The 11928-nt window shown below is 41.9% G+C and overlaps 2 protein-coding genes across 2 annotated transcripts; both read left to right on the forward strand.

Annotated features, from left to right (window-relative positions):
• The first annotated feature begins 2323 nt into the window (after window positions 1–2323).
• Window positions 2324–2899, forward strand: LOC142174512 (uncharacterized). Its single transcript, XM_075240318.1, has one exon. The coding sequence runs from the start codon at window positions 2324–2326 to the stop codon at window positions 2897–2899; it is 576 nt and encodes a 191-aa protein (XP_075096419.1).
• Window positions 2900–3335: 436 nt separating this feature from the next.
• LOC142174513 (uncharacterized) lies at window positions 3336–4382 on the forward strand. The gene is made up of 3 exons (XM_075240319.1): window positions 3336–3674; window positions 3765–3938; window positions 4041–4382. Exons 1-3 carry the CDS (start codon window positions 3336–3338, stop codon window positions 4380–4382), a joined length of 855 nt encoding a protein of 284 aa, XP_075096420.1.
• The last annotated feature ends 7546 nt before the right edge of the window (window positions 4383–11928 follow it).

Raw genomic sequence — 11928 nt, forward strand, 5'->3', positions numbered from 1 at the left:
AGATTAAGGCAATTATTAATTAAGCATAGAAATATGGAATAAATTAGCATTTATAGTGCGAGAATTATAAATGATAAGTAGTAAGTTAAGGCATAAGAAGCAACTAAGGCATATAATAGTCAAGGTATGGAACGATATAATTAATGAAGTATGGGTAGATATGGAAACAAGTAATTGACGGAGTATATACACTCGTCACATCGCATATATGTCGTTGCACATGAAATTCACATAGAACATAGCTCACGAGGTTTTATTCCCTCAAATCAAGGTTAGACCCAATACATACCTCACTCTGCAATCAACTTAGAGCTCTACCGGGGCCTTTCCTCTAGAATCCGTCTCCAAACTAATCGAATCTAACTAAAACCGACTCAATAATATCAAATAATGCTAGGAAAATCAATTACAATGCATAAAGTTAAGATTTTTACATTTTTTCAAAAAACGTCAACCTGGGCCCGCTTGGTCAAAACACGAGTTTCGGACCAAAACCCATTTACCAATCACCCCCGATTCCGATTATGTAATTAGTTTCAAAATCTGACCCTAAATTGAGGTCTAAATCTCAAATTTACAAAAAACCCCAATTCTTCCCAAATCCCTAGTTTTCCACTGTGGACGAACAAATATTAAGGCTAGAAATTAGTGGGTGATGATGGAAATGGAAGAAAATAAAGTAAAGTACACTAACCTATGAAAGGGTGATGAAATTTGTCCTCAAAATCGCCTTTAGGTCGAGTTCTAATGAAAATATAGTGAAAAATGGGTGAAATCCCGATTTTTTGAAGTTTATATGATTGGGCGTCAGCCTCAGGTATTCATCACGTTTGCGAGACACTTGACTCGTTGGCGAAGGGCACTGCCCAATTGGCATACGCGATCGTGAATTACTCTACGTGTTCGCAGAGGCATAGCCTACCTAGCCTTCATTTAGCGAGCCTGGGCTCACGTTCACGTATAGTAAATCTATTTCCCAGCCGCCCGCCTCTCTAACACTATGCGTTCGTGATTGAATGGTCGTGTTCATGAAGGGTAGCTCTCCAACTGCTCCGTGTTTGCGACCAAAGACTTGCATTCGCTATGAATAAAATCCACCTCAGTCCCATTTGCTCTTCGCGATCGCGGAAGTATCTTCGTGATCGGGAAGAAGTATGCACCAGAATCCAGCAGAAGCCAAAATCAAAATTTTTCTTAAGTTCAAAACACCCGTAGTCTATCCAAAAATCACCCGAGCCCTCGGGGCTCCAAACTAAATATGCACACAAGTCCAAAAACCTCATACAAACTTGCATAACACATAGAACTACGAATCGAACAACAAAATGAATGAAATTTTCAAATGAAACTTAAGAACATGAAACATTTCAATCGGACGTCCGAATCACGTCAAATCAACCCCATTTTATACCAAACTTTGCAGACAGATCATTAATACTGTAATGAAATACCGAAACCAAAATTCGGACCTGGTAAGAACAAAGTCAATCTTCGGTCAAACTTGAAATTTCTTTAAACTTCTAATTTTCAACAAATTATGATAATTCATGCTAGGGACTTCCAAATTTGATTCCGGGCATACGCCCAAGTCTCAAATCACGATATGGACCCACCGGAACAGTCAAAATATGGATCCGGATCCGTTTAATTAAAATGTTGACCTAAGTCAACTCCAATGAGTTTTAAAGTATGATTTCACATTTTAATCATTTTTTCACATAAATGGGTTGGGAATAGGGCTCGGGAGGTGGATGGTTTTAAGTTGTGGTATTCAGGGAGGGTGAGAGGGAAGAACGGGGTAGGCATTTTAGTTGATAAGGATCTAAGGGAGCTAGTGGTTGAGGTTAAGAGGATGAATGACAGGTTGATGGCTATTAAGATAGTCGTGGGAGGGTATAATCTGAACGTAGTTAGTGCTTAGGCGCCTCAGGTGGATTTGGGCGAGGAGTTTAAAAGACGCTTCTGGGAAGATTTGGATGGGTTGGTGCGGGGTATACCGTCCACCAAGAAGCTTATTATAGGGGGTGAGTTTAACGGCCACATTGGGAGTTTGCCTAGGGGATAAGATGGTGTACATGGTGGCTTTGGTTTTGGAGATAGAAATGGTAGAGGTACTTCGCTGCTAGAGTATGCCAAAGCTTTTGAGCTGGTGATCGCTAACTCGTATTACCCGAAGAAGGCAGAGCACCTGATAACTTTTCGGAGTGCGGTGGCCAAGACCCAGATTGATTACCTACTTCTCCGAAAATGTAATAGAGGTTTATGCACGGATTGCAAGATCATCCCGAGTGAGAATCTTACGACCCAACATATGCTTTTGATTATGGACTTAGAGATCAGGTGGACGAGGAGGAATAGGGCTATGCCTGGTATACCTAGGGTCAGGTGGGGTGCATTGACTAAGAACAAGGCCCAGGAGTTGGGGGAGAAGTTGCTGGCTTTGGGGGCCTGGAAGAGTAGCGGGGATGCGAGTTGTATGTGGTCTAGGACAACGAATTGCATTAGAGAAGTGGCAAGAGAGGTGTTAGGGGTCTCAAAGGATTTTTTTGGTGGCCATAAAGGGGACTGGTGGTGGAATGAAGAGGTTCAAAGGAAAGTGGAAGCCAAGAAAACGACATATTTGAAGCTAGTAAAGAGTATCTACGAGGGGCAGAAGAGTGCTAACAGGGAGGGGTATACGAAAGCTAGGAAGGAGGCAAAGTTGGCGGTTACTACGGCTAAGACCGCTGCATTTAGTTGTCTATACAAAGAAATTAGGGATAAAGGCGGGGACAGGAAGTTGTTCAGACTAGAGAAGGTGAGGGAGCGGAAGGCCCGAGATCTGGACCAAGTGAGATGCATAAAAGATGAGAAGGGAAGAGTCTTATTGGAGGGGGCACAGATTAGGCAGAGATGGTAGTCTTACTTTCATAGGATCTTGAATGAAGAGGGAGATAGGGGTTATGTGCAGGATGAGTAGGGGTAGAGCGACGGGGCCGGACGAGATCCCGGTGGAATTCTGGAAGAGCATGGGTAAGGAGGGCTTGGAATGGCTTGTTGGGTTGTTTAGCGTCATTTTTAGGATGAAGAAGATTCTCGAAGAATAGAGGCAGAGTACGATGATCCCGCTATACAAGAATAAGGGGGATGTCCAAAACTGCAACAACTATAGGGGTATCAAGTTGTTAAGCCATACAATGAAAGTGTGGGAAAGGGTGATTGAAGGGATGTTGAGGAGGTGTGTGTCCATTTCCGAGAACTAGTTTGGTTTCATGTCGGGACGGTCGACCACTGAGGCCATTCATATTGTGAGGAGATTGGTGGACCAGTTTAGGGCGGTGAAGAAGGATTTGCACATGGTGTTCATTGACCTGGAGAAGGCCTATGACAAAGTCCCCAGAGAGGTTTTATGGAGATGTTTGGAGGCTAGAGGAGTGCCTGTAGCGTATATTAGAGTGATTCAGGACATGTATGATAGAGCTAAGACACGGGTTAGGACAGAAGGTGGAGACTCGGATTACTTTCCGGTTGAGATGGGGTTGCATCAGGGATCAACACTTAGCCCATTTTTGTTTTCCCTGGCGTTAGATTCTTTGACACGTCACATTCAGGGGGAGGTGCCTTGGTGCTTGCTATTTGCAGATGATATAGTCCTGATTGATGAGACGCGAGGTGGCGTTAATGAGAGGCTGGAGGTCTGGAGACATACCCTGGAGTCTAAGGGCTTCAAGTTGAGCAGGACCAAGACATAATACTTGGAGTGCAAGTTCAGTGGTGTTATCCAGGAGGCGGATGAAGATGTGAAACTCGATACGCAAGTCATTGCCAGGAGAGAGAGTTTCAAGTATCTGGGGTCTATAATTCAGAAGGATAGGGAGATAGATGAGGATGCCACACACCGTATCGGAGCAGGGTGGATGAAGTTGAGGCTCGCTTCCGGTGTCTTGTGTGATAAGAATGTGCCGTTGAGACTTAAGGGTAAGTTCTACAAGGTACTTGTTAGACCGACTATGTTGTATGGGGTAGAGTGTTGTCTAGTCAAAACCTCTCATGTCCAACAGATGAGGGTAGCGGAAATGAGGATGTTGAGATGGATGTGTGGCCATACTAGGTTGGATAGAATTAGGAATGAAGTTATTCAAGACAAGGTGGGAGTGGCCCCTGTGGAGGCAAAGATGAGTGAGGCAAGGTTGAGGTGGTTCGGGCATGTTAAAAGGAGAAGCACAGATGCCCCTGTCAGGAGATGTGAGGGGTTGGCCTTAGCAGGTGTGAGGAGGGATAGAGGTAAGCCAAAGAAGTCTTGGGGAGAGGTGATCAGGCGGGACAAGGCGCTACTTGAGCTAACTAAGGACATGACTCTAGATAGAAGAGTGTGGAGGTTGAAGATTAGGGTAGAAGGTTAGTAGGTAGTCGTGCATCCCCCTTTATCTTCTCTAGCTCGATAGTATTAGCACTAGTTCGGTACCCCTTTTTCCCCTAGTTTTCTATATTTGCATGTCTCGTTTTGTTGTTACTTGCCATTGGTAATTCCGTTGTTTGCTAACAGTACTTCGTTTATATTCTCGTCTGCTGCCTTGGAATTAGTTTTCTGAATATGTTATCTTGTTGCTACTTGTTATCAGTACCACTTTCATATTACCTGTTGCTATCCCCAATTTAGTTTTCTAATTATTATTTTGCTATTACTTGTTACCAGGGCTTCTCTCACCTTCTGTAGCCGAGGGTCTATCGGAAACAGTCTCTCTGCCTTTCCAGGGTAGGGGTAAGGCTGCGTACATCCTACCCTCCCCTGACCCCACTTGTGGGACCACACTGGGTTGTTTGTTGTTTCACATAAAACCCTTCCAGAAAAGATCACAGACTGTGCACGTAAATCGAGAAAAGCTAAATAGAACTATTTGAGATTTCAAAACACAAAATTAAGGGTTAAAACTATAAATGACCTATCAGGCCATCATATTCTCCACCTCTAAAACAAATATTCGCCCTCGAACGGACATAGAAAGGTACTTGGACTTGTAATAATATGTGAATATATACTCCGCATGTCTGACTCGGACTCCCAAGTGACTGCCTCGATCGGCTAACATCTCCACTACACTCAAACTGAAGGATAACTCTTAGACTGAAACTGCTGGACCTGCTAGGCTAGAATGGCCACTGGCTCCTCCTTGTAAATCAAATCCTTGTCCAATTGGACTGAGCTGAAATCTAACACATGGGATGGATCACCGTGATACTTCCGGAGCATAGACACATGGAACACTAGATTATCTGTTGATAAATTCAGTGGCAATGCGAGCATGTAAGCCACCTCACCCACCCTCTCAAGAATCTTAAAGGGTCTGATATACCTAGGGATCAACTTGCCCTTCTTTCAGAACCTCATCACACCCTTCATGGGTGAAACCTGGAGCAATATCCTCTCTCCAACCATGAATGCAACATCACGAACTCTACGGTCGGTATAACTCTTCTATCTAGACTGAGCTGTGCGAATTCATTCCTGAATAATCTTGACCTTCTCCAAGGCATCCTGTACCAAATCTATACCCAACAACCGAGCCTCCCCCGGCTTGAACAATCCAACTGGCAAACGACACTGCCTCTTATATAATGCCTCATAGGGAGCTATCTGAATGCTCGACTGGTAGTTATTGTTGTAGGCAAACTCTGCAAATAGAAAAAATTGATTCCCAAAACCCCCGAAATCCATAACACAAGCGCGGAGCATATCCTTAAATATCCGAATAGTACGCTCGGACTGTCCGCCCGTGTGGGGATGAAATATTATGCTCAACTCAACTTGCATGCCTAACTCATGCTATACTATCCTCTAGAAGTGTAAGGTGAACTGTGTACCTCGATCAGAAAAGATAGACACGGGCATGCCATGAAGACAGACGATCTCGGGGGTGTAGATCTCAGCTAACTGCTCTGAAGAATAGGTAACTACCACTGGAATGAAATATGCTTAATTGGTCAACCTGTCCTTAATGATTCATACCGCATCAAACTACCTCTGAGTCCGTAGGAGTCCAACAACAAAATCCATAGTGATACGCCCTCACTTCGACTCAGGAATCTCTAACTTTTGAAGCAAATCACCAGGCCTCTGATGTTCGTACTTAACTTGCTGACAATTTAGACACCAAGCTACATATGCAACTATATCCTTCTCCACCAATAATGCTTCCACAAGTCCTGATACATTTTGGCAGCGTCCGAATAAATAGAATACCGGGAACTGTAGGCCTCCTCAAGAATCAACTCACGAAGTCCATTCACATTGGGCACACAAATACGACCATGCATCCTCAAAACCTCATCATCTCCAATAGTAACCTACTTGGCACCCTCGTGCCGCACCGTTTCCTTAAGGACAAACAAATGGGAATTATCATACTGACGCTCTCTGATGTGCTCATACAAGGAAGGCCGACCGACTGTGCAAGCTAGAACACGACTTTGCTCTGAAACATCTTACCTCACGAACTGATTGGCCAAATCCTCAACATCTGATGCAAGCGGTTTCTCACCAACTGGATTGTACGCAAGGCTGCCTATACTTACTATATCGACCACCATATTGGCCTTCCCGGGGTGATACAAAATGGTGATATCATAGTCTTTCAACAGCTCCAACCATCTCCTCTTCCTCAAGTTGAGATCCTTTTTCTTGAAAAAATACTATAGACTCCGATGATCCGTGAATACCTCACACGACACGCTGTAAAGATAGTGCCTCCAAATCTTCAATGCATGAACAATGGCTGCCAACTCTAAGTCATGAACATGGTAATTCTTCTCATGAACCTCAACTGCCACGACGCATATGCAATCACCCTGCCATCCCGCATCAATATTGTGTCAAGCCCAATACGAGATGCATCACAATACACTATGTAAGATCCTGAACATGTGGGCAATACTAACACTGGTGTCGTATTCAAAGCAGTCTTGAGCTTCTGAAAACTCGATTCACCCTCATCCGACCATCTAATTGGGTTACCTGATAAGTATGGATTTTGACTACTTATTTGCACTCTTTTACTTTTGTTTTAGCTCAAAATTTCTTAAAGGTACTCCCGAAAATTAATGAAATGTGCTTTCTTGCAGGAGTATTGAAATATGAGCTAAAGAGATAAAAATCAACTCAAGAAGGAGTAATTTTGGACAAGGACCAAAATAAGGCTAAAAGGGCAAAATGCGGACCGCATAATATTAAGTGCGGCCGCAGAACATGAGGCAGCCTCTGTCAGTTTTCCTTTACAAAATGTGGTCCGCACAATTATAGTGTGGCCGTAGAAGATAAAGTTCAGAGAGTGGTGGTTTTGGTCGATGAAGAAGTGCGGACCACACCATTATTGTGCGGTCGCATAATCAAGAGCGCGACCGCACTCAGAAAAATGCGGTCCGCAAAAGTCCCCCATGCCAAATCCCAATACCAAGAAATGCGGACCGCACCATTATTGTGTAGCTGTAGAATCAAGAGTGTGGCCACACTAAAAAATGTGCGGTCCGCAGAAGTAGAAAAAGTGCGGCCGCAACCCAGAATTGTGAGGCCGCAGAAGTCCAACCTGTCAAGCCAAGTTTCAAAGTGCGGACTGCACACAAAATTATGCGGCCGCATAACCTCCGTAGGGGTAATTTTCTTCGACAATTTAGCTGGGTATAAATAGATCTTATTGTCATTTTTAGGTTAAGTTTGGTGCACCTTAGAATAGATAGCCATTTTTCTTTACTGTATTTGGTAACATTGTATTAGTTTAACATTTTAACATTAGATTTTCTTCCCTTAATCATCTATTATGAATTTTATCTTAGTTTCTTATTTAATTTCTTCATTTTCCATGAGTAGCTAAAATTCTAGCTAGGATTGTGACTCAACCCTAGCGTGGGTACTTAATGGGTGTTTGAATTAGGGCTTGTTTGTGATTGGGTTAGTGATATTTAGCCTAGTTCTTGTGTGAATTTAAGAATTAAAGGTTGCAAACATTGATTCATGCCTAATTGACTTAGTCTCTACTTGAGAAAGAGAGACTAGGTCTAGGAAAACTTGGCTAACAAGGAATTGCAGTGAACTCAAGAAATCAATAGCCCCAAATAAAAGGTTGAATCTAGAGATAGTAAGACCCGACTCGAGCATTTATCACTTGTTTTGTGCAATACCCATTTGGACTTGAGAAAGTTAAATTGGGCAAAATCACTCTAACTACCGAGAGGTATAGAGTGGGTAATTGCGTGTGATTGCTATATGATCCCGACCAATCAAATTTGCCCTAGAGCCTATAATCCGTTAGGCAACCACCTAGGTGGAAGTCACGACCCTAGATCTTTTATAAACTTGAAAAACAACTATACCAAAAACATTGTCTCTTAGATTTTCAATTAAAAACATTAGCATACAAACTAGAAGTAGAAAAGAAACAACTAATCATGTGGAAGTGCAATCTTGGGCACGTCATATACTAGACTTGGTATATACCTAATCCCACATAATGCTCTTTATGGAATCGACCTCGACTTGTGTTGGGTATTTATAATTGCATCGACCGCCTCACAAACCCAATTAGTGGTGTGAGTTTGGGCGACACCAGTACCCTTCTAGGTCAATGTGGCTGCTATAGATGAAAACATCTCCACGAACCGGCAATAATAACCCGCCAAACCCAAGAAGCTCCGGATCTCTATAGCTGAGGTAGGTCTAGGCCAGTTCTGAACTGCCTCAATCTTCTTAGGATCCACCTTTATGCCCCCTGCCAATACAACGTGCCCCAAAAAGGCGACTGAGTCTAACCAAAACTCACACTTTGAAAACTTGGCATATAAATGGCTATCCCTTAGAGTCTGAAGTACCATCCGAAGATATTGCTCATGCTCTTCTCGATTGCGGGAGTAGATCAAGATATTATCAATAAATACAATCACAAAGGAATCCAAATAAGGCTTGAACACCTGGTTCATCAAATCCATAAATGTTGTTGGGATATTTGTCAATCCAAATGAGATCACTAGAAACTCATAATGCCCATACCGAGTCCGAAAAACTATCTTAGGGATATCGGATGCCCTAATCTTCAACTGATGGTAGCTAGACCTTAAATCAATCTTCGAAAACACTTTGGCACCCTGAAGCTGATCAAATAAGTCATCAATCATCGGCAGTGGATACTTGTTCTTGATAGTGATCTTGTTCAACTGTCGATAGTCTATACACATCCCCATCGATCCATCTTTCTTCTTCACGAACAACACAGACGCTCCCCCTGGCGAGACACTAGGTCTAATGAAGCCCTTATCAAGTAAATCTTGCAACTGCTCCTTTAATTTCTTCATCTCTGGGGGTGGGGGTAGGGGGTGGGGGTGGGGGTGGGGTGGCCATATGGTATGGAGGAATAGAACTAGGCTGAGTGCTCGGAGTCAAATCAATACAGAAGTCAATATCTCTGTCGGTTGGCATCCTCGGCAGATCTGCAGGGAACACCTCTGGAAACTCACGAACAACTTGTACTGAATCCATGGAAGGAACCTCCACGCTGGAATCACGAATATAAGCCAAATAAGCTAAACACCCCTTCTCAACCATGCGTCGAGCCTTCACATAAGAGATAACCCTGTTGGTATAATGGCTAGGAGTCCCCCTCCACTCTAATCGAGGTAACCCTGACATGTCTAAGGTTACCGTCTTGTCAGAATTATGATTCTGATTATAGAGTGGGATCGAGTTGCACGCCGCAACATATATTTACTTAGTATTATTGATATTTACATGACGGAATAAGGTAGAATTGTGTTGTACGGTAGGATTGGGTTGTGCGCCGCAACAGTATATGTGATTTACATTCCTTGTTGTATTGTGTTGGCTTCTATGCTTTCGTAAGAGACTCTCGAGGATTTGGTATTTTCGTATTTACTGGTTTTCGAGGTTTGAGTTATTTTCATGAGTTAGCTACCTTATTTTCCGGATTTTCCTTTCTTGTCATTATTTTTATACTGCATACAGGTTATTGTAAGTGGTCGCCTTAGCCTCATTACTACTTCGTCGATGTTAAGCTCGGCACTTACAAAGTACATATGGTCAGTTGTACTCATACTATACTCTGCACTTCTTGTGCAAATTTTGGAGTCAGTCCCAGCATCGGTTCGTAGATTGCTCGGGTTAGCTGTTAGTAAGGAGACTTGAGGTACAGGTGCTTGACATTCGTCGCTCCTAAAGTTCCCCTTCCTCTTTATCTTAGTTGTGTATTTCCTTTCAGACAGCTTTACTTTTATTCGGACCTTTATCTGTACTATTCTAGTAGCTCCTGCACTTGTGAAACCAGATTCAGGGATGTATTTATATACTTTGGTTGTTTTGGTTTTACGTACTTTATTTTAGTTTCATCTCAGCTATTTTAGTATTTGACATCATTTAAATTTAATTTGTTTAAAATGGCTTAAAATTTATCTAACGTTGGCTTACCTAGCAAGTGAAATGTTAGGCATCATCACGATCCCGAAGATGAGATTCTGGGTCGTGACAATCGGTCTGGTCGTTGCAAAGATGCAAATTGTACGATGTTAATTAGGTCAAGTTCTTGAAAGAATCCCAAAAAGGGCTAATTTATGTTGAAAACCACTTCTTCTTTTTTTACCTTCATACCAAACACATTTCCGTACAATTTGAAATTTCTTGTGAAAACAAGTAAGTGGCCCTTTTCAATCTTAGATGGTCCCTGTACTACCCTTTTTTTTCACTAAACGCTCTTTGGATTTTCAAAATGGAAAATTTAAGTTGGAATGGCAATGGAGCAATGCGAGTTTTAAATTAATGCGACAAAAATTGTTTAAGAAAGATTATTTAGTGGAATCATCACCTGACTTTTTCTCCTTTTTTTTCTTTCTATGTGTGTGCTGGGCAGATCATCTGATTCCTTTTTAAAATAAAATGAAAATCATTTATTATTTCTGTAAAATAATAATAATAATAATAATAATAAACCTTGCAAATTTTTATTTATTTTTTACTCTTCCCTATTTGTTACCAAAAAGCTCCAAATAAGGTGGTTCAGTTGAGTGAAAGTAAGGCACCTCTTGAGTCCCGTAAAAAATACTTGCTAATTAGTCTTAATTTGTTCTCTAATTACTTGGCCAGGGCCTATATAGCAACCATCCATAATAATGTTATTACATGTGAAATTAAAGGATAGAAAACAATTACCTATATTTTATTGAAGCTAAATTTAGGAGAAAATCTCACTTTATACCTATTAGGCCCAAACTATTTACCTTTTAATACCCATCCCCAAACTATTTACCATGCCTGCCCAGTCGGCCCAATCTATTTACCCGGCCTCGGCCCAATCTACCCATCTCTCCCTTATCTTCGATCCAGCCCATTCTGCCCATTATTCTCACGTTTTCCTTCTTTCTCTATCAGTTAACAGAGTACATTTTCCATAACTCCATAGCCAACCGATGAGAACGCGAAAGTGAAACACATTTGAGTTGTAATTTTTTTCTTCCGATTCCGTTCTATCTCTTCGTCTAGTACCTAATTTTGGGTGATATTTTTGCTTTGGGTGAATTTTTTGCTTCTGAAAGTACATTTTAGTGAAAGTGGGTTTTCAAAATCATAGGATTTTTATGTTTTCCTTTGTACTTTTGTGAATCAATGTCTATGGGTTATTGTTTTCTCTATGGGTCGGAAGAGTTGTGCGCGTAGATGGTGGCGCTTTGGACAATATAATTCTTCAAAAGAAGTAGCTGCTGAATCTGTTGCCTCAGCCATGTCTGGGCCTAGTTTTTCCTTATTTTCTGATTCTCAGTCTCCACTTAGTCGTAACCCTAGCAGTAGTCATGTTGAAAACACAACTGAAAATGTAGAATTAGAGGGTGGAAAAGGCAAAAATATTAATGCCGCGTCAGTCGATGAAACTCCCTACATGTCATTACCCGACACAAATT

This window comes from Nicotiana tabacum, chromosome 20 (genome assembly GCF_000715075.1).
Source record: "Nicotiana tabacum cultivar K326 chromosome 20, ASM71507v2, whole genome shotgun sequence".
Lineage (NCBI taxonomy): Eukaryota > Viridiplantae > Streptophyta > Magnoliopsida > Solanales > Solanaceae > Nicotiana > Nicotiana tabacum.